Source organism: Chiloscyllium plagiosum, unplaced genomic scaffold (assembly GCF_037043375.1).
Source record: "Chiloscyllium plagiosum isolate Xiang-an unplaced genomic scaffold, Cpla_swu_hap1 HiC_scaffold_4, whole genome shotgun sequence".
In the NCBI taxonomy this organism is placed as follows: domain Eukaryota; kingdom Metazoa; phylum Chordata; class Chondrichthyes; order Orectolobiformes; family Hemiscylliidae; genus Chiloscyllium; species Chiloscyllium plagiosum.
This window is the reverse complement of record NW_028270142.1, coordinates 40,516,347-40,540,377: the sequence shown is the minus strand read 5'-3', so window position 1 is coordinate 40,540,377 and position 24,031 is coordinate 40,516,347. Positions and strand designations below refer to the sequence as shown.

At 41.0% G+C, this 24,031-nt stretch overlaps 1 protein-coding gene across 1 annotated transcript in view; it reads left to right on the top strand.

The window, feature by feature from the left end:
- Positions 1-24,031, top strand: part of LOC122549504 (fibrocystin-L) — a gene marked incomplete at its 5' end in the record, with an annotated part of 252,804 nt that overhangs the window by 39,353 nt on the left and 189,420 nt on the right. The window contains 8 exons of the mRNA XM_087985858.1: positions 2,116-2,372; positions 3,178-3,260; positions 6,489-6,645; positions 8,474-8,609; positions 16,548-16,691; positions 17,373-17,530; positions 19,917-20,030; positions 21,362-21,493. Of these exons, the coding sequence (XP_087841984.1) occupies positions 2,116-2,372; positions 3,178-3,260; positions 6,489-6,645; positions 8,474-8,609; positions 16,548-16,691; positions 17,373-17,530; positions 19,917-20,030; positions 21,362-21,493 (1,181 nt within the window). The remainder of the gene's footprint in view (positions 1-2,115; positions 2,373-3,177; positions 3,261-6,488; positions 6,646-8,473; positions 8,610-16,547; positions 16,692-17,372; positions 17,531-19,916; positions 20,031-21,361; positions 21,494-24,031) is intronic.

Genomic DNA, 24,031 nt, shown 5'->3' with positions numbered 1-24,031 from the left:
ACCTGGGGAAGCCGTCAAACAGGATTACTTGCATGCCAAACAGCATAAGCACCAAGTCATAAACAGAGATAAGTGATTAGATAAACTCTAAAGTCCTACCACATCCAGTTGAGAATGGTGATGGCCAATTAAACAACTCACTGGAGAAGGAGGCTCCACAAATATCCCTATCTCCAATAATGGAAGAGTCCAGCACATCAGTGCAAAAGATAAGGCTGAAGCTTTTGCAGCAACCTTCAGCCAGAAATGCCAAATGGATGATCCACCTTGGCCTCCTTCAGTGGTCCCCATCATTACACAGACCAGTCTTCAGTCAATTTGATTCACTCTATGTGATATCAAGAAGCTGTTGAAGGCACTGGATACTGAAAAGGCTACAGGCCCTGACAACATACCAGCAATAGTACTGAAGATTTATGCTCCAGAACTTGCCGCTCCCCTAGACAAGCTGTTCCAGTACAGTCACAACAGTGGCATCCATCTGACAATGGGGAAAATTGCTCAAGAATATCCTGTACATGAAAAATAGGACAAATCCAACCCGGCTAATTACAATGCCACCAGTCTTCAGTCAATTTGATTCACTCATCAGTGGCATCAGTAAAGTGATGGAAGGTGTCGTCTAAGATGTCATCAAGCAGCACTTGCTTAGCAATAACCTGCTCAGTGATGCCCAGTCTGGGCTCCACCAGGGCCACTCAGCTCCTGACCTCATTACAGCCTTGGTTCAAACACGGACAAAAGAGCTGAATTCCAGAGGTGAAGTGGGAGTGACAGCCCTTGACGCCAAAGATGCATTTGACTGAATGTCGCATCAAGGAGTCCGAGCAAAACTGGAATCAATGGGTATCGGTGGCAAATGTCCAGTAGTTAGAGTCATACCTGACATATAGAAAGATGGTTGTGGTTGTTGGAGGTCAGTCATCTCATCTTCAACGCATCTCTGCAGGATTTCCTCAGGGTAGTATCCTAGGCCCAACCATCTTCACCTCTTCACCAAAGACGTTCCCTCCATCATAAGGTCAGAAGTGGGGATGTTCACTGATGATTGCACAATGTTCACAATTCCTCTGACACTGAAGCAGTCCATGTCCAAATGTAACAGGTTGTGGACAGTTACCAGGCTTGGGCTAACAAGTGGCAAGTAACATTCGTGGCAATCAAATGCCAGGCTCTGACCATCACCAATAAGAAACAATCTAACCACAGCCCCTTAACATTCAATGGTGTTACCATCACTGAATCCCCCACTATCCACATCCTTAGGGTTATCATTGATCACAAGCTGAACTGGACTCACCAATAAACACAGTAGCTACAAGAGCAGGTCAGGGGCTAGGAATACTGCAGCAAGTAACTGACCTCCTGACTCCCTAAAACTCTCCATCATCTACAAGACACGAGTCAGCAATACTGTCCACTTGCCTAGAAGAATGCAGCCCCACAACACTCAAGAAGCTTGATACCATCCAGGACAAAGCAGCCCACTTGATTGGCACTGTATCCTCAAGCATCCACTCCCTCCACCACAGATGACCAGTAGTAGCAGTGTGTACTATCTACAAGATGTACTGTGGAAATTCACCAAAGATCCTCAGACAGCACCTTCCAAAACCATGACCACTTCCATTGAGAAGGACAAGGGCAGCAGATATATGGGAATACCACCACCTTCAAGTTCACTCCAAGCCACTCACCATTCTAATTTGGAAATATGTTGCTGTCCTTCACTGTCATTTGGTGAAAATCTTGGAATTCCATCCCTCATGGCATTGTGGATCAACCTACAGCAGTTCAAGAAGGCAGCTCAACACCTCCTTCTCAAGGCCAACTAAGGCTGGGCAATAAATGCTGGCCAACCAGCAATGCCCATATCCCACAAACATGAATAAATACAAAAATGCTTATCTGGGTCTGAATCACACAGTACACACATATGGAGTATACCAATGACCTTTGCAAAAAGAATTAATGGAGTTTGTTTAAATGCAGTGTCATTCGCTGTGTTCAAGTAACAAAAGCCTTTTGTCTGAACAATTGTCAATGGAAGACTTAAAAGTATCATGCCAGTTTATTCTTGCTCCTATTTAGTGACTTATTTTTCTCTTGGTTTAGGAGGAAGAGGATTGAAGATAGAAACATGGCAAGGTGGCAACCTGGATGATTTACCAGACTACAATGAAAATACTCCAGGGTATTCAGTATCTTGGACTGATGAGGCTTTATCTCCAGCCTCCACATCACAGAGTCCATCAGTAACACGCTTAAGTGGGTTCTTTGTTGCTCCAGAGACTGACAATTACCATTTCTATATCAAACAGAAGGGTTCATTCCAACTTTCTTTCAGTTTAACTGGGATCCCTCAGGACAAGGTGCGTTAGCTGACACTTGTAAGTGTATTTTGTTGTTTTCTGATTTGTCTAGTCACTAACTTTTATGTAAACTTAACATAAGAAATGGTCTATTGATGAGTGCAGAGACTTTATCATTGTAAAAGATGTCAGTAATAAAAGGAGATATTGTACAGATCACCACTTTATCTGCTCTGAGCATGGAGACAGTATACAGAAATACATTTAGACTGGGGCAGGAATGGAGTGCCAGATTTCAATTCTTTGATAGTGTCTGTCTTCACTGTCTTCACTTAACCTTCTGAAAACCTTTTCCAACCTTTAATAGGTTAAACTGAATTTAACATTCATTTGTTCTTGAGAATTCTGACAATTATCATTTGGGACAAAAAAAGTTTTAAAATTAAATAGTTTAATCCTTTAATACCAATTAGGGTATTGGCCTTTGACCTCTGTTGCATTTCAATTGCAATTACCAAGAAAAAGAGATGTTCTATAGAATGATTCTGAGAGATATAGGGAACACTATATAGGGGTCACAAGTCACTTGGCATCCAATAGTGATGGACTAACAGATAGAAAAATGTAAGGATCCAGGATCCAACAGCAAGCTGAGATAAACAAGATTAACATCAAGTGTTTTGGAGAAGAGGGAACTCAGATTTGATCTATTAAAATTTCAGAGAAAGGAAGTGGAGCAATACAAATGATGCACACAGTTCACTTTGATAATGGTTTCAGGAACTAGGAGTAATTAGGAATAAAGAAGACATTTTGGCAGAACAGCTGATAACTTCACACATTCTGTCATTGTACTATTTCCTAGGTGAACATTGCTTATAGGTCTCAGAATCTCCGGAGATATGGTAATCAAGAATTTGACACTATGCAGCTTCAGAAAGGGAAAGAGTAAGTATCATCCACCTGAACAAATCTTCAAGGATTTTACATTTTACGTTTATGATTAAAAATATACATATGCAATTATAAGATAATGTATAAATTTAAATCACAATTTGCATGCTTATTTTACACAGATAATTGGACAGTATTGTGTTTTATTACATATGTATGTCTAATAGCACATGCCACTGAAATTTTACATCTGTATTTTCCATTGAGTTATAAATTTAGATGTGTAATTTACACGATAAATTGAAAATTTATGTTTTAACATTGCATTTACTTTGAAATTATATGTGAGAAATAGGTAATTGAAGCTCATTTGCAAACCGTGACAGTCAAATTCTACTGAGGGCATGAAGGGATTACTGCCTAACTGGTTGAAAAATCAAATTATAACAATGACAAAATAAAATGAATTGAATCAACAAAAAGTATTTGACAAGAACTTCAGTATCTAATATAGTCTATTTATCCGTACCATAGCTCTGTCCCTAGATGAATGTAACAGCTGCACAAATGTCTCACCAAGCATTTGTACCGTTGATACTGAGTGTTAGAAATATTTTCTTAATAGCTACTTCACATGTTGTCCACTGATGGTGAAAGTGACGCTGTTCAATAGGAAACTGTGAACACAAGCTTGATTTAATAAATCCTATGGCTGTTAGTAAGGTCTTACTCATGAATTAATAAGAAAACAGCATGAGTGTGGATATTATGATTAGATTAGATTAGATTCCACACAGTATGGAAACAGGCCCATCAGCCCAATAAGTCCACACCGACCCTCTGAAAAGTAACCCACCCAGACCCGCTCCCCTACCCTATATTTACCCCTGACTATGGGCAATTTAGAATGGCCAATTCACCTGACCTGCACATCTTTGGATTGTGGGAGGAAACTGAAGCACCCGGAGGAAACCCACGCAGAGATGGGAAGAATGTGCAAACTCCACACAGACAGTCACCCGAGGCGGGAATCAAACCTGGGTCTCTGGAGCTGTGAGGCAACACTCATTATGCTGAAGGCATATTTTAAAGCAGCACTTCTTAGTAAGGTGCATTAGTATTGAGATTATATTGTTGGACGCGTAATCCGTGAATTCTAATCCCACCACAGCAATTGGGGAATTCTGTCTGGAAATGAAAATTAAAGTGGAAATTACATTGTCAATCACAGTCACCATTAAACGACTGGGCTGTTGTAACGAATCAACTCCTTTGCTGATGCCCTTTCGGGAAAAAGGTCAGCCATCCTTATGTGACTCCAGACCCCCAGAAATGTGGTAGTTTATTTAAAACAGGAAAATTTCTGTACAATTTGTTTATCAATGTAAAATATACAGATACAGAAATGACCTCAATTATCTGAATGAGACGGTCGGGGAGTATTTTGTTCATATAACTGAGAGTTTGGATAACGGATTGTTTGGATAACTGATAGCCTTTTTACGAGACCTTGAGATCTTGTTTGGATAATCTGAAATTCGATTAATTGATGTTCGGATAATCAAGGTTGTTCTGTACTACACATTCATGGAAGAGACAGTGCTGCAGTGTACTGCAGCTTCTACATGTAGCACAACAAGAGTCTCCAATATTAAGATAGTATTTGTGACCTTTTCTCAAACTGTGACTGTTCTTGCTGGACTGTTCTCTGAAATGGTCGCTCAGCACCACCTTTTCAAGGTTAGTTAGTAAGGACGGTAAATGACTCCATCTGTGAATTAAGGAAAGGAGAAATAAGTTGCATCAATGTTCAACTTATACTGTCCAAAAGTGACTGTTTATAAAATAATTGAAAGATAATGACAAATTTTGATGGGACAGATCTCACCATTTCACCTTTGGTGGATTGATGGTCAATCAAATCCTTCATAATAAGCATAAATGCGGATTCCACCGAAGTTACAGCAACAAAACCAAAACAACACTGAGGAAATTCACAGCCAAGGAGTCATTCATTTAACTTTGCTACTGAGTCAGTCAAGGAGGTTGGCTCAAAACAGATTGTAGACAAAACAAAGAAAAGATATTGAACAGACTCACAAAACCATTAGGAAAGCAAATGACATGTTGACCTTATTAGAGTATGAGAGCACTGGAATCAGGAAGTATTGACAATTGTACTTGTCCTTGATGAGCCCTTAACTGGAGTACTGAAGGATATTCTGCCTTTCAAGAGGTGCAAAGGAGTTACACCAGATTGATTCCTGAGATGAAAGAGCTGTCATGTAAGTAGAGATTGAGTACAATGGACCACTACTCTATTGAGTTCAGGAGAATCAGAGGAACATATAAAATATTGAGCAACTAGGTAGGGTAGATCCTGAGCCAAAACTGAAGAATTTAGAACACAGGGCTGGAGTCTTAGGATTAAGATACTTCAAATCTCAATGCTTCATTTCAAATCATGCCTATTTAAATATATATGTGTGTATACACACACACAATATGTGTACAACCTTCATTTAGTGTATAAACCAGAAAAGATTCTTTCAACAGTGCAACACACTTTCAATATTGCACCAGAAGATTAGTTTGGATTCTCAGTCCCATATACAGTTTCAGGGCATTGTCCCACGTGTGGTTGCAGCAAAACTGTGTCCCCAGACATCTCTTTATTCTGTTTAATGGAGATGAAACTATGATGATGAATTTCAATTGTGCAATCTTAGAGGGAGGCTGGAGACAGATCTCTAAATCAGGATCAAAAGGAGAACCCGATGTTGCATTCCCACAAACTATTTTTGGCATGTGCCATTCATTTCAAGTAGATTTTAAAGATCCCACAGCAGCATTTCACTGCAGCACCAGGAAGGCCTCCCTGATATCCCAGTCAATAATTCCCTCTGAATCGACATCAGGCTTTCCTCATTCCTGAAGAAGGGCTTATGCCCGAAACGTCGATTCTCCTGTTCCCTGGATGCTGCCTGACCTGCTGCGCTTTTCCAGCAACACATTTTCAGCTCTGATCTCCAGCATCTGCAGACCTCACTTTCTCCCAATCATTAAACGTTGGCCATCTATCTTATTGCTAACTAGGGATATCTTCCTGTTTGTAAGATCCTTGTTATATTTGCCGATAGTTTAAAGCCTTTTGGTATGACTCAATGAGATGTTATGAAATGTGGTGTAAACCTAAACATTTGGAACATTTTTATTAATCTATTTGTTCTCTGTGTTTGCTGATTATATATCACAAACTGAATATCTTCTTTCACTCCATAGATATTACATTGAATTGGTGCTGCAGGAAGACACCAGCTCCACCTTTAGTCTTGGTATGTACAGGGAGAACATCTCCTACACGAAACAACAGACAGCAGACTCTGTCAGTGAAGTCCAGCTCATTAAATCACACTCTCACATTCTCCATGAGAAACAGGTCAATGTTGAATCTTCAATATCTGTTAGGGCAGCGGGAGGTAATTGAGACTAGATGGAACTAAAAACCTGCTGAGTGCTATATTCAGTGAAGGTGATCCAAGTGACACCAATGACATGGTTTCCTCGCTGTTGATGTGGACGTGTTGGTGGACATGGGCAGAAGTCACAGGACACCAGGTTATAGTCCAACAGGTTTATTTGAAATCACACAAGCTTTCGGAGCACAGCCACTTCATCAGGTGCAGTGAGAGAGTAAGGCACACAGATAAAATGTTTATTAGGCATGCACATGTACTTTCTCATAATCTCTCTCTCTCTCAATCTCTCTCTCTCTCACACACACACTCTCTCACACACTCTATACCCCACACCTCTCTCACTCATTGAAAATGTTTGTTTATTTGCAGATACATTCTATTTTGTTCAACAACACACAATTTGTAGTTACAATCAGTTAATGTAACATCTGATAAATTCTCTCTGGTGTCCAGCCTGATTCCAGCCTATACACCAGTCTGATTCCAGGTTAAAACTCTGAGACAGATTCTGAACAAAGCCTCACACCTACAATTCAGTATCTGACCTGAGATGTCACCTTTTGTATATTCCTATCGTTCTGCCTAATTGCCATGACAGCACAGCATTAACATTAATTTTATAAACACTTTACACACCATCTAACACTCTTAGTCACCTGCAGAGATGTATTATCTGACACTCTACTCAGACAAGTTTCATAATAAATTGATTTTTCTGCCTTTGATCTCTCTGCCTCTAAACTCTGTACCTGTGTGCTCTCCTCTCTCACTGCACCTGACAAAGGGGCTGCAATCCAAAAGCTTGTGTGATTCCAAATTAAAACCTGTTGGACTATAACCTGGTGTTGTGTGACTTCTGACTTTCTCCCTGCTGTTGAAACTTTGCTGCTTTCTTTCTTTCCTGGCAGGTTATGGGATTGGCTGTTGGGATTGGGGGATGGGGGAAATCGTGTGGTGATGGTCAGAGTGGGGCTGTGTGGGTCGTGGTAGTGTTTGATAAAGTGTGATCCTTGAAGCCTATGAGGGTGAGTAAGGTGAACCATCCATTCCCCCATTGTATTCTGCTCAGGTCCTAACTCCAGACTCTCACACATCTTTCTCACAATCTTGACCTTCAGATGATCTTCTCCCAGTTGGGCTGTACATCCTCCCCATTACAAAGCACTCCACCTAACCTTGATAATAAGTGCACTTCGACACCCATTAAACTCAAATGCTCCAGTTAAAATGAATACAGTATTCAAATGACGTTGCAGACTTTGCTCACTGGGACTGCACAGACGGGGCCTTGCATTCTCTTCACAATAACACTCTGGCAGGAGCCTCTCTCTAAAAATTCAATGCATTTGCCAAAACATACAACTCCAGATTATATTAAACCTGTTTTTGTGCATTAAATTCATTGTTAAAAAGTAAAATATAAGCTAACGTATTATTATGGTGTAATTCAATTATAGTGAGGATTGCAAGAATTATAAAATTGTAATTTCTTTTTTCTGGTTTCTTGCTGTTTCTTGTTCCTCCAATTCCTAAAATTTTCACATCTTCCCTGAGGCATGAGATACGTTGTTCCAAAATTATGCCATTATTCCCAGGCATCAACTAGATTCACATCCACCGATACAGGGAGTAAAAGTCTAGTCTACGCCCTCCGAATATAATACTTTAATTCCCAGATCATCCAGCACCTCTAGCCATAATGAGGTGTAATTCCCTGAAAAAGTACTCCATCTCCTTTGCCTGACATTTCATGGTAACTTTAACCAGTGTTTGATTTTATAATTTTAGATTTTGACTTTGGAGAACTGGAATACGGGAAGTGCAGTCAACGAAATTCAGGAAATCATCATCAGCAACTCATGTCAAAAAACCAGTACCTGTTCATACATTTGGTACAGTCTCATCTATAATCAAGTGCACACAGGTACAGTAGTGATGAATCCAACAGATACATAACTAGAAGTATGGGCCAATTAACCTTACTCTGTTGGCTTGTATTATGTCCTCCAAACCCCAAATCCTCCACAATCACTGCACTCCTCCAATCCTGGTACTTTGGATATCCCAAATTTCCATTGCTCCAATTTGGTGGCTGTGTCTTCAGGAGCTCCGGTCCTAAGCTCCGTAATTCCCTCACTAAGTCTCTTTCTCGCTCCCATTCCTTAAAACATTACTTCGAATCTACCTTCTTAATCCATCTTCTTGTCATCACTCTAATATTATCTAATGTGACACGATGTCAAATTTTAATAAAAACAGGAAGTGTGGGAGAAACTTAGCAGGTCTCGCAGCATCTGTGGAGAGAGAAACAGAGTTCATGTTTTGAGTCAAAAGGCTCTTCTGTGGAATTGACTTCTGAGTCTTTGGACATGAAACTTTAATCTCTCCAGATCCTGTCAGACATGCTCCAGTATTTTCTCTCTTAATTTCCGATTTCCAGTATTTTTAGTAATTTGTTTTCAAATTTTGTCACATTTCGATCAACTGTCGATTCCGTGAATCACCTTGGGACGTACCATTACATTAAATGTGCTTTATAAATGCAATTTGTTGAGGCCTATCAAAAACAGTCTCTGTAAGTGAAAAGACTGGACGGTATAACTCGAGCTACACAGTCCAGGAAAGATCTGAGGTGTTTGAACATGGGCCTTAGCATTAAGTCTGATTATCATGAGCATGCTATCAGCCTGTCTACAGACTATAAAACAGAGGTGCCAGCTTCTCTACTGGTATTTAGCTGTAACAATTTGAAGATTACATTGATGCCTCAAGCATAGCATTAGCTCAGAGAAAATCGACTCAAAGTCTGCTTACGGAAATTTAGAGGGTTATACCTCGAGGACAAGGTTTCATGGCACCAAGCTACACTTGAACTGTGAAGACCTTAGACCAGTGATATTTAGGGCCCAGGAGAAATGAACATTTTAGGCTGGAGCCACCTACAATTAGCTCAGTAACTCAGACAGCTTCCTTTACTAAAAAGCCTAAAGGTTTGACCCAGGTGGGTGTTTTGATTAATGAATGGGGAGAGTATAGGGCTGTAGGAATTGATGAGGTTAGTGCTCATTGACATGGCTGTGGAATCAGAATAACTACTCTGAGCTCCTTATGGCTTCACAGCAGGAAATTAGGGGGTTCTAGCCCATATTCAGGATACCTTGTGTCACAGCTCACTGGTGTAGTGCACTGGAAATTATGCCCACTAGTCCCAGAGTCATCACAAATGTGAAGTGATTTAATCAAACTACCCAAGTCCCCACATTACATGACTGATGCACCCAGGACAAAGGAAAATGCTCATCAGTTTTCTGCACTTAAGAAGACAGCAATTATTTCAACACCATTTTTTTTAAGCTGATGGCACAAAGGAAACACAAACTGCTAATTCTTATCTCTCTGTGCAAACTCTACCACATTTTTTAAAAAGAACCCAAACACATTGAATCATTTGCACAAAGAATCAGACAAAGCACAAGTATTAAAGTTGGGGAATGAGCAAATAAAATGTTGTGAAGCAGAATTCTTGCACCAGTCTGGGTTACAGGCATTGAGGAGATTTTTTTCTTCAGTTCTCTTTCAATTTTTTTCATTAGGGCACAAGACCGTGGGCACACTAATTCTAAACCTTTCATTCCCTGGTTTAATGTCTCTGTAGGTGGCTACTTCAATGTCTCTGTAGGTGGCTTTACATTTGTTCAGAAGAGGTTCACAAGAATGGTCCCAGTAATGAAAAGCATAACATATGAGGAACATTTGAGGACTCTGGGTTTATATTCAATGGAGTTTAGAGGATGAGGGTGGATCTAATTGAAACATACAGAATACTGAATGGCCTGGACAGAATGGATGTTGGAAAGATGTTTCCATTGGTAGGAGATATTAGGACTCAAGGGCATAGCTTTAGACTAAAAAAAATACCTTTTAGAACAGAGATAAGGAGAAACTTTTCCAGCCAGAGAGTGGTGAATTCATGGAGTTCCTTGCCACAGAAAGCTGTGGAGGCCAGATCATTGAGTCTGTTTAGAACTGAGATAGATAGGTTCTTGAGTATCAAGGGGATCAAGGGATACAGAAAGAAAGCAGGAGAATGGAGTTGAGAAATTTATCAGTCATGATTGAATGGTGGAGTAGACTTGATGGGCTGATTGCCTACTTTCTACTCCTTTGTCTTATAGCATTATGCTTGAACAAGGGAACCTTGTTGATTCAACATAAAATTTGTTTTTTTGCAAACTGCCGCATGTTCTTCCAGGTAAAGTCATACAGTCATACAGCCCAAAACAGACTCTTCAATCCAACTCATCCATGCCAACCAAACATTCCAATTCGACTTAGTCCCATTTACCAGCACTTGGCCCGTTTTCCTCTAATTCCTTCCTATTCATATATCTATCCAGAAGCGTTTAAATGTTACAATTGTACCTACATTCACCACTTTCTCTGGCTGTTTATTCCATACAAGCACCCTCTTACCCTTTAGGTCCTTTTAAATCTTTCCCCTCTCACCTTGAACCTATGTCCTCTAGTTTTGGACCATTCCATATTGGGGAAAAGACCTTGGCTAATCACCATATTAATGCTCATGATTTTATAAACCTTTCTTAAGTCACACCCTCAGTCCTCAGCCCTCCAGGAAAAATGGCCCCAGCCTATTCAGCCTCTCTATCATTCATATGTTCCAGTTCCGGCAAAATCCTTGTAAACCTTTTATGCACCCTCTCAGATTTAACAACATCTTTCCTATAGAAATGTGACCAGAATTGTACGCAGTATTCTAAAAGCGGTCTCACCAGTATCCTGTATAGCCACAATATGACATCCCATCTCCTATACTCAATGTTATGACCAATGAAGGCAAGCTTAAAGACTTATTCACCACCCCTATTGTTACGGACAAGCCAGACCCCCTCAAAATATTTGAAGAAGGTAGCCCAGACCTTATTTTTTTTCTTTTTTTAAAGGCAGATGTGAAGTAGGTGTTCCAGGTATGATGCAGCTGGTCAAACCACTTGGCTTTAAGCAAATTTATTTCAACACCACAGTTGAAACACGAACAAAAGAAAATGGAATTTAAAGTAACTTAACTATTGGAAAACTTAACTGACCCGGTACAGTACTATTACTAAGTGACTGTTCAACTCAGCAACGTTCCATAAATACACCCCTTGACAAAAAGGTAAATTCAAACACAGGTTGTTCCAGGCAGGTATGATTTCAGAGATAAAAGTCAGCCAGGAATCATCTGCTGAAGCATGGAACCTTTTTGCACTGCAGCAGCTTCTGCTACATCTAACCCAGCAGCTTGCCACAATGAAACCAAACTAGAAAGTACCTGAATTAGGAGAATTGGTCACTGCCCTGCCATTGTTAAAGTAGACATTTTGGTAACTTTGCCTTTATAAACTCTCTTGTAAAAAACGAAGGACAAAATATCCTTTTTAAAGTGACAACACTGTTACACTGTCCACCTGTGACTCTACTTTAAATTATCTATACACCTATACTCCTAGATCTCTTCAAAGTACTTTGATTTAAAATGGCATATTTTCCCATTTTTAAGTCCATAGTCCAAAAAGATACAAGTGATCTTTACACGTGCTAACTTTGGGATAGTGAGAATTGCAGATGCTGGAGATCAGAGTCGATAAAGAGCGGAGCTTGGAAAAGCACAAAGTTGACTCCCCTCCTCTGATGCTGCTTGATCTGCTATGCTTTTACAGCTCCACTCTTTTTCCACATGTTAACTTTTACATTTAAACCTTTTGCTGGGCCCCATATTCTTCAGCAATGCTCAATGAAATATAAAATTCATAGGAACCTATTAGGAGTGCGAAAATCTGAAATATTCCTTATTATTTGGAGACTCTTCTCCCTTTCTTGGTAGGTCTTTAATACCCTTTTTTAGACTTTGGAATAGTAAAGCAGATCAATTGACAAAATATTAATGGTGAAATCATAGAAATAGTTCCATCTTTACAGTTTTCATTTGACATTCTGGGATTTTTGGAGTGTAAATAAGGAGAAATTGTTCCCACTAGCAATGCAGCCAATAGTAGAGACAAATAAATCTAAGGTAATGGGCAAAAGAAGCAGAGAAGGAGCTGAGGAGACATTATTCATATGGCATGTTGCAATCTGGACTGTGCTGCCGAAAGGGCAATGGGATCAAATTCAATAGTAGGTTTCAAAAGTTAATTGCAGTTTTGTATGAAGAAGAAAAAAAGTCTGGAGAAAGATCCAGGGAAAACAGTTAATTAATAGATTATAGAGAAAATATCCTACCCTCTCTCACTATCTCCCTACCACATTTTTCCTTCCAAATATTCATCCATATTCCTCCTGAAGAGTATTATTGAATCTGTTTGCTTCGCCTTTTTATGCAGCACATTCTGATTCACGGCTTTCAAAAAAACCAATACGTACTCGATGGGCTGAATGGCTTCATTCAGTGCTGTGTGATACTCTGAATTGAATTGAATGCCCCACTCTTTTCTGGGAGCCAGGTGGATTAAAGAGGGCAATGTACTGGTTGGAGAACACATTAGTTTCCTGACTGTTACCCCTGATCAGGTGGGTAGGTTTGAGGACAGCTTTCCCGCCAGAGCTCAATTGAGGTCCCTTAATTGACTACCAAGGCTCACTGAGGTACCATTCGCATCAGCCACTGCTCAGCAGTGAAGGGGACCTATATCTGTAATGAGACTGCCCAGCATCCCTTGGTCGCAGGCCAGGGGAAATATCCTACAGTTTAGGCAGTGTCCATCAGAGAACTCTGCCAATGACAAGTGCTGCCCCTACAGAGTGAGCTGTCCATTCTCCCACCCTAACTCGACTGGGGCCCATCTTACAGGCCCTGGTAAGTTCAGCCCACTTGTGTTCCTGGACTCCAATATGGATCTTCTTCTGGGATTCTCTATTTCCAATAATTGCTTCTCCTTCCCATAAAGCTTCCAATACTGAGGAGTTTCTGGCCTATTTGGCTGGAACCAGGATCCTTGTCCTGAAGTGCTGGGAACTGTGATGGGAAGTGGGTAGGTGTCTCATTAGGATTAAAACTCATTCTGGCCCTTGACAGTGACCTCTGTTTTCTAGCCAATGGACTGGTTCACCCTGCAGGCATTAAATTCAGAACTACAATTCCAATTGTTAATAAAGTCTATTTTTAAGCTGATTTCCCTGCAATACAGCCGTTTTTAACTCATGGACTTGTTCAGTTGATTCTTTATAAACTGGGGGTACTTTGTGTTTCTACCAAGTCTTTATGATCATTCAAGAATTCAGCTGTTTGTGATGGAGTTATTTGAATGCAGCATCCTCATTTAAGCTCTTTGAGCAATTCAAAATCAAAGGCACTACTGCTGTATTGGTAGTAGTTGGGGGAGGGGTGGGGGCAAACAAAAAAAAACATAACCAGGAGATTAGTATCTTGTCAGCGGAGGACTGATTCCAAGCTGGCTGGCCACAGCCAATGTACTGTGAAAAATATCATTCAAATTCAAAAGCTGATTTCATCTAATTGGAATACCCAGTAATTGTTCATCAAATTTAATATTGAACATTGACTGTAAGTCACCATTCTAATTTAAATTAGTTTAACTGGACTTTAATCACTTTACTGATAAGCATTACCATCAAGTTGAGATTTCAAACCAATGGGAATGAGAGCACACATCCATTTTACTGTGATATTCTATCTGTCAATGACTGTTAAATATTCTCGATTATTGATAGTGGGCAGGCCTGGTGCTAATATATTATTAGGAGCAAATTACCTGAAATATATTCATCGGTTCATTAATTTCTACTCTTGCTCCATGAAATTAAAGGGCAAGCTTGTGAACCATCTCAATCTCTGTATCATGAATCTGAATCATGTATAAAAAAAATGTTCTTGTAAGTGATTGACAATGTTCAATCTGCTTGTTTATGAATTAGGGGGTTGGTGTTCTATGCTAACAATCATTTGGATGTTTGAGCAAAGCTTAGTTTTCTTTAATAGAACCCCTACAGTTTGGTCCAGCAAGTCCACACCAACCCTCCAAAGAGTAACCCACCCAGACCCATTCACCCCTGACTAATGCATCCAAGCTACACATCTTGTGGGCGGCAAGGTGGCACAATGGTTAGCACTGTTGCCTCACAGCGCCAGAGGCCCGGGTTCAATTCCCGCCTCAGGCGACTGACTGTGTGGAGTTTGCACGTTCTCCCCGTGTCTGCGTGGGTTTCCTCCGGGTACTCCAGTTTCCTCCCACAGTCCAAAGATGTGCAGGTCAGGTGAATTGGCCATGCTAAATTGCCCGTAGTGTTAGTTAAGGGGTAAATGTAAGGGTATGGGTGGGTTGCGCTTCGGCAGGTCGGTGTGAACTTGTTGGGCCGAAGGGCCTGTTTCCACACTGTAATGTAATCTAAAAAATCGAATCTAATCCCTGAACACTATGGGGAATTTAACATGGCTAATTCACCTAACCTGCACATCTTTGGATTGTGGGAGGAAACTCACGGAGAATGTACACAGAGACTACACAAACAGTCGCCAAAGGCTGGAATTGAACCCAGATCCCTGGCACTGTGAGATAGTAGTGCTAACCACTGAGCCACCAAGCTGCCCTTTGTTCAATAGATTAGATTAGATTAGATTAGATTAGATTACAGTGTGGAAACAGGCCCTTCGGCCCAACAAGTCCACACCGACCCGCCGAAGCGAAACCCACCCATACCCCTACATTTACCCCTTACCTAACACTACGGGCAATTTAGTATGGCCAATTCACCTGACCTGCACATCTTTGGATGGTGGGAGGAAACCGGAGCACCCGGAGGAAACCCACGCAGACACGGGGAGAATGTAATGCAGCTGGAACCAGGAATGTATGAAGAAGAAAAAAAGTCTGGAGAAAGATCCAGGGAAAACAGTTAATTAATAGATTATAGAGAAAATATCCTACCCTCTCTCACTATCTCCCTACCACATTTTTCCTTCCAAATATTCATCCATATTCCTCCTTCATAGATGAGAAAAGTCTCATTTGAAGAAGTCCATAGGAGGTTTCTCCAGTATGCTAGTCAACATTCCTCTCTCAGCTACTACAAGCAAATCACCTTATCTGATTGCATCTTGAAAATTGCCTGATACCTTTTGCCTACAGGCATACCATCTGGGAAGTCAGAGGTGTCTAAGGCTTCCTGGGAGCCCTGACCATAATTTTATACCCATCAGACAATTAACAGCCCATCCCCAGGGCTCTCATACCCTAAGGATGGAGACCCGCTGCCAATCAGAAGGCCAACAGTTCTACAATCCCCAATTGATCCACTCAGAGCAGTGGCCATTCCTGGGTCTGCACCTAATGTGAAGAAACATCATTGTTTATAAAATGATGAGGGGCATAGATAATGGTAAAGGATTTTTTGCCTAGGGCAGGGGAATTCAAAACTGGAGGACATTAAGTTTAAGGTGAGAGGGGAAAGGGTTAAAAGGGACCTTAGGGACTACTTTTTCACACAGAGGAAAGTGCATATATAGAATGAGCTGTCAGAGGAAGTGCTAGAGTTAAACAAATGCAATATTTAAAGACATTCAAACAGGTACGTGATAGAAAAGGTTTAGAAAGACACGAGCCAAACGCAGGCAAATGAGACTAGCTTAGTTTAAGAAATGTGATTTGCGCAGACAAATTGGTCCCAAGGGCCTGTTTCCATGCTGTATGACTCTATGAAGTCTGCCCTGGTTTTAATTTAGTGAGGCTGCTGTGGTAGGGGACTTTCACACTGTTGATATGGGTGATGGTTAAGGACAGCAGGGCTTCCTGTCATGGTTTTTAATGGTACTAATTCTGTAACCTGTTCTCTCTACTTGCCTTAGTCCTTATTCCTATGGATGCCAAAGCTGCAAAAGTTCAACAAGCTTTAAATGATCTGTGGACAATTAAACCAGACAAGGTTCAAGTGTCAAGAAAATCAACCAACAAAAACATTATCTATAAAGTGACCTTCATATCCACACGAGGTAAAATGCATCTGAACCCTGATTGCTTCTTCACCAGTGTGATAAAGTACATGGATGAATTTAGCTTGGATTTGCTCTTCAAAGACTAGTTCTTTATTCTTTGTTCAAACTTGATTGTGCTGAAAATGTGCAGCTGATGGTTGTTAGTCTTTGCTGTTCTGCTTTTGAATTCTTTCTCCCACATTTCCTTTTCCTCTGCCTTCCAAGGCTGTTCTGTGTTACTGTTTGATGCACTGGTGCTGTGTTCCTCATATGAATAACAATTCATCCCACCAACTTACAAAACAGACAAGTATGTTAAGACCAGCTGCTTCTCCCCTGTCTACCCCACGCAACATTATGTCTGGTATGACATGACTGAATACTTCTTCCCTTTAAGTGAGGACTCTCCCACTTCAACATTCACTAAATCTCTTGGAAGAAGTGGAATACCAAAGGAGATCTGGCAAGCAAATGCTCTGGAACATTCACTTCCAAACCTACTCAGACCATGGACATTTGGAACCTGTCCACCAGATGTATATTTCCGAGTAGGTGTGATCAATAGAGTATACAGAGTATATTAGAGAATGGGCAATTATGGAGGATCCACGATAAAATTAGAAGAACAATCAAATGGAATTTTGAAACATGTCTCTTTGTTACATTTTTAACATTTATTTCAAATTGTTTCCTCTACAGGAGATTTTGATTTACTTCAATATGAGGTCCTGAGTGGATATCATGTCACCATTAAAGTGGTGGAAAAAACTAAAGGGAAGCCCAGAATGGATACATTTACACTGATGCTGGATGGGATCAGCTCAAGACCTGTTTCACATACAGCAAGTGTTACTGAGGTGTGTCCCACTCTGCATCCGTTTCCTAAACTTGATTGGTCACAGTGACCATAACCACACAATTCTCCCCACAGCTCGTCATTGCAAACTCTTATTAACTTTAACAGTTAATGAGTTGGAATGCGGGGTAATGGTGGCTGACACTCTGGTGTGGTTAATTAGATGACTTAACTTTCTACAATGAGATTAAAGAGTGATTATTGTGCGATGCTGCAATTTCTTTAAGAACTGTTGGGGCGTTGGAAGGTGAGCTACCATTTCCATGAGTCTGACAGAGGCAATTCATAATTTATTTTGTATCTCCCTTGTCACAAAGCACTGGACAATGTAAACATCAATGAATGTTAATGACTTTAATCAATTACTCTTTGCAATAAAATCCAGCCTAGTAGTTGCATTCATTAGGAAATTAATCATTGTAAATGCCTGATTCTACTGTCATTCCTCATTTACATGCGACACCATTGAAGGACAGTGTTAGATTTCACATGTACACTGATGACCCCAAGCTCCATATCACCAGTACCTCTCTCTGCCTCGCCACAGTTGATAGATTATCAAATTGCCTACCCCACACCTAAAACTGGATTTACAGAAATGTCCTTCAGTTAAATATTGAGAAAAACTGAAGTTATTGCTTTCCATTCCCACTCCAAGTTCTACTCCATAATTACTGATTCTATACCTCTTCTTGGCAACTGTCTGAGATCAAGCTTGTCTCTTTGCAACCTTGTTGTCACATTATATCTTGGTATGAGCTTCTGACCTCAGAGCAATGCCATCATTAGGATGGTCGATTTCTACTTTTGCAACACTGCCTGACTTTCCCTCTGTCTCCACCCTTGTGTTGCTGAAACCCTCATCCATGCTTTAATTATCTTGAGACTCAATTATTTCAATGCACTCCTGCCTGTTCCCCCATACTCTAGGCTCTGTAAACTTGAGGTCATCTAAGACTCTGTATCATGTTCCTTATCTATGCAACAAATCCTGTTCATTTCTGCGCTCACGGAGCTACATGGGCTCATTCTAAAATTCCTATTCCCTCTATGTCCTCACTTTTGTAATTTCCTAGAATTGCATTCCCCAGTGAGGTTTCTGTGTTCCTCCATTTCCAGCTTCTTGTACGTTCTCAATTATGTATCACCATACTGGTGTGCCTTCAGTTTTCTAGGTCCGAAACTCTAGGATTTTCTGCCTAAATCTCTTCCCCTCTCTAACTCACTTTCCTCCTTTAACAGATATGGTAAAATCAAAATCTTTGACTCAGCCTTTTGTTACTTACTGCAATTATCTCCTTAGAAAGCTTGGTCGCATATTTTGTTTTATAATTCTCATGAGAAGTTCCTTGGGAAATGGTTGTTGTAGTGGTATTCTATTCCTATTTAATATCTTATTTATTCTTACCTTCAGGTTGGAATATTTAGAAAAGAAAGAGATTAGTCCCTGAAGAGTTCTTATTTTATTTGATTCTTTCACAACGCGCTCCTGATTCACTAAGTTGATGAACAACCATTTCATTCCTTCACAGTAAGACCAGCAGATTTCTCATCTCCACATGCTCTTAAATATAATGAAGGGTAACCATATTGTTGTGGATCTGGAGTCCCATGTAGGCAAGGATGAGTAAGGATAACAGATGTCTTCACTAAAGGATATTATTCAATAGTAATTTAATATTTCATGGCCATTGTTACTTATACTAACTTTTTATTCTGAATTTATTCGATTAATTCAAGCTGCCATGGTGGAATTTGAACTCGTGCTTCTTGATCATTGGTCTCAGCCTTTTGGTTATTGTCCAGTAACATTGCCACCACCTCCTTCAGAGTGATTTAGTGTTTTGGTGCCATTGGGTTAGTAATGTTCTGGGTGCATGTACTTAAATTCCACCATCCACAGCAGTTAATTAAGTTAGTAAGTCTGAAATATGAAGCTATAATCTCACTAATAGTGACCATGATCACTAACAATTCGTTGTAAAAACCATCCTACTTCACTAATGTTCTTCAGGAAAAAGATCCTACCATTTTTATCTGGTGTGACCTACATGAGAATCCAGATCTTAACCATGTGATTGACTCAGAACTGCCTTCTGAAATAGCCTAGCAAGCCACTCAGCTTCAATTAGGAATGGTCCACCAATGCTGGCCTTGCCAGTGACACCCACATCCCATGAATGACTAATGGGGAAAATAACGTTCCCAAACCCAACCATTACATCAGACCTGCATAGTATGATGTGGCATTGCCTAACAAAAAAATTAGATGAACCATTGATGGGGAAAGCAATAAAGGACAGATAGAAGCTCTGGCTGCTTTGAACAGCACCAGTCAGTCAGGGTAACTAAGGATCTTCTCGGCTAATAAAAATCTTTCATCACAGGTCAAAGCTGCTTTAGAAGGAATGTTGGATGTAAAATGTCCAGATCACATAGTTAACTACAGGGAGGGATACGCAGTCTATTATTTCAACAATTTTGAAGATGACTTATCCAAGGTACGTTCAGTAGATAAAATCAAATTATTAATTTATTACATGTCTCAAACAACAAGTGATTTTAAAAGTGTCCGCAGTGATTGGTGTTGACCACTCAGCTCTTAGTCCAAAGATCTTATGTTCAAAATCCATGACAGAGACTTGATCAAATATTCAGTCAGTCATTGTCACTGCCAGTGGCTGTACTGAGGGACTAATGTATTGTTGAACTGTCAGTCCTCGCATCACACTGTAACGTCAGTGGGTCAACATGAAGGCAGCACCATACTATCTGATGGACTGCTGCACCATTAAAAGGTCTGTCCTGATGGAGTGCTGCATTGTCAGAGGGAGTGCTGCATGATCAGAATTTCTGGACTGAGAGAACATTACACTGTTGAAGGATTGGTACTCAAAGAGTGCTGCACAATCATAGTGTGAGTATTAAGGGACTGCTACATTGTCAGAAGATCAGTACCAAGAAAGTACTGCATTGTTGGAGGGTCAGTACTGAGGGAGTGCTGCATTATTGAACAACCTGTACTATGGGTATGCTGCACCTTCAAATGATCAGTACTGAGGTACAGTGCAGTGTCAGAGGGTCGTGCTGAGGAATTATAGCATTTTTTGAGAGTCAGTACTGAAAGAACTGACCCACTGATGATGCAGTGTGATCTCAGGACTGACATTTCAACAATACATTAGTCCCTCAATATGGCACTGGCACTGTCAGAGGATCAATACCGAAGGATTTACAATAAGTGAAGTTGGTTAACTCAGTTGGTTGGACAGCTGGTTGCAATGCAGAGTAATACGAACAGCATGGGTTCAATTCCTGCACTGGCTGAGGTTACCATATTGAATTCTCCTTTTCAATCACTCCTCTTGCATGAGATGTAGTGACCCTCAAACTAAACCACCACCAGTCATCTTTCTGTAACGTGACAGCAGCTCAATGGTCTAGGGACTATGGGCAGCTTTATCTTTGCTGAGGGAATGCTGCATTGTTGCGGAGTCGGAGTGACAGAGTGTTGCACTGTCAGAGGGCTGGTACTAAAGCAGTACTGCATTATCAAAGGGTCCGTACTGACGGAGTACTGCAACATCAGAGGGACATTACCACTACTTGAATATTCATGGATTAATCACCTTAAACCCAGCAAATGGGAAGTTATTATTTGGATCTGGAGTTTTGTATTCCCAAAATAAAAAAAAGATAAAATGTTAGCCATCTGTATAACATATACAAATTGTCAAAGTGTTCTCATTGAGATTAGAACTCTGATTATAATATTATTAGTGCAAAGCCAGCAGTAGAATGTAATTTCCTGTTTCATTTTTTAACCTTGTAGAAAATCTTTCAGAAAGACCAGGTGACGATGAAAACTAATGCTTTTTGTGGACGCTATTGTGTTAAAAGTCCTACATGCTTGTTTGGTTTTGCAAGTTATCATCAACCATTTTCATTACGCATATACAAAGAGGTGAGTTTGAAACTTCTTAGAGATGAAACAAATATTTATTGAAGAGTGCTGTCACCTGATACTATTTACACCTAAAATGGTTTCATTTTACTGTTACTGTGAAGAGAGAGAATGGCAGGCTTTTATGACTTGTGTTTACTTCTGTTCCCAGGAGAAAGTGAGGACTGCAGATGCTGGAGATCAGAGCTGAAAATGTGTTGCTGGAAAAGCGCAGCAGGTCTGGCAGCATCCAAGGAGCAGGAGAATCAACGTTTCGGGCATGAGCCCTTCTTCAGGAATGAGGAAAGTGTGTCCAGCAGGCTAAGATAAAAGGTAGGGAGGAGGGACTTGGGGGAGAGGCGTTGGAAATGTGATAGGTGGAAAGAGGTCAAGGTGAGGGTGATAGGCCGGAGTGGGGGTGGGGGCGGAGAGGTCAGGAAGAAGATTGCAGGTTAGGAAGGCGGTGCTGAGTTCGAGGGATTTGACTGAGACAAGGTGGGGGGAGGGGAAATGAGGAAACTGGAGAAATCTGAGTTCATCCCTTGTGGTTGGAGGGTTCCTAGGCGGAAGATGAGGCTCTCTTCCTCCAACCGTCGTGTTGCCATGGTCTGGCGATGGAGGAGTCCAAGGACCTGCATGTCCTTGGTGGAGTGAGAGGGGGAGTTGAAGTGTTGAGCCACGGGGTGGTTGGTCCGGGCACGGGGTGGTTGCGCCCACACCTCCCCCCTTACTTCCCTCCAAGGCCCCAAGGGATACTTCCATATCTGCCACAAATTCACCTGCAACTCCACACACATCATTTATTGCATCTGCTGCACCCGATATGGGCTCCACTATATTGGGGAGACAGGCCGCCTACTTACGGAATGTTTCAAGAACACCTCTGGGACACCCGGACCGACCAACCCAACCACCCCATGGCTCAACACTTCAACTCCCCCTCCCACTCCACCAAGGACATGCAGGTCCTTGGACTCCTCCATCGCCAGACCATAGCAACACAACGGTTGGAGGAAGAGCGCCTCATCTTCCGCCTCAGAACCCTCCAACCACAAGGGATGAACTCAGATTTCTCCAGTTTCCTCATTTCCCCTCCCCCCACCTTGTCTCAGTCAAATCCCTCGAACTCAGCACTGCCTTCCTAACCTGCAATCTTCTTCCGGACCTCTCCGCCCCCACCCCCACTCCGGCCTATCACCCTCACCTTGACCTCCTTCCACCTATCACATTTCCAATGCCCCTCCCCCAAGTGCCTCCTCTCTACCTTTTATCTTAGCCTGCTGGACACACTTTCATCATTCCTGAAGAAGGGCTCATGCCCGAAACGTCGATTCTCCTGCTCCTTGGATGCTGCCTGACCGGCTGCGCTTTTCCAGCAACACATTTTCAGCTTTATTTCTGTTCCCATTCTACTGGTTTTTGTTGTTCAATCTATGTTCTGTGTATTTCAGCTATTGATGCTCAATGGCACTTCTCTAAAGGCTCATGGCAGGCCTATGGATAAAAACATAGTAATTAGGAGAAGGAGGAAATTCAGCCCCTCAAGGCTGCTCCACCACTCAATGCAATTGTGACTGAATTTCTAAATCAACTTTATTTTCCAAGCTATCACCATTGCCTTCATTCCTCAAGTACAGAAAACTCTATCAGTCTCAGTCTTTGCATTTGCAAAATTACTGAGCATCCACATCTGAAGGTAGAATTACAGGGATTCTCAACCCTGTGAAGTGAAGATACTTCATCACAGTCCTAAATTGCCTATCCTGATGAGATGAAAACCCCATGTTCTGATGCACAGCCAGAGGAAGACAGGCTAGCCCTCTAGGAATTATGCATTTCAATGAGTCTTCTAAACACCAGAGAATATTACTTCCTTATTAGTTCAGTAATTGTAGGAATGGCCAGGTTTTGGCAGTGAGCCATATAGGTTTAGACCTCCTCAATGACCCATTATCCAACAATTGCTTCTTGGACCATGCTCATTCTTGGTGTTCTTTTGGTCCAGTATCCTGCAAATATTTCCTCTCTGATTTCATGGATTGAAAGGAAATGAAATAAGAAAGGGCGGCTTTTACGACTTCAGTCAGGAGGGGAGAAAAGTGTGAAGTGGCAAGGAGAACTTGGTTTTGCAAGGTTGAAAAATTATGTTATGGACTAGGCCAGACCACTCAAAACAATTTTAAGCAGGAAGCACTAGACCTAACTTTGCAATTGTTATCAGTAAGTGTACAGTGACAATTACCTGGAATAAGATAGCTAGGTTGACTACTAGATTTTAAAACAGACAAAAAAAATTCACAAAATTACACAATGAAACACAAAGAACAGAATAAAGAACCCATACAGAACTCAACCTATCCAACTAAACTTAATTATGCTGTTCCAAATACAGTCCCAACAAGCAAACACCCTTTAAAACCCTTTATAAATGGAACACATGCTCACAGGTTGAAGTTGAAGGGCAGAAAAGAGAGAGTGTTTCCACACAGCTCCCTGTTGAACTTCCCAATTCAAGGCTGAATTGAAACTGCTCAGCTCAGCTCAGCCAGAGAGCTGACC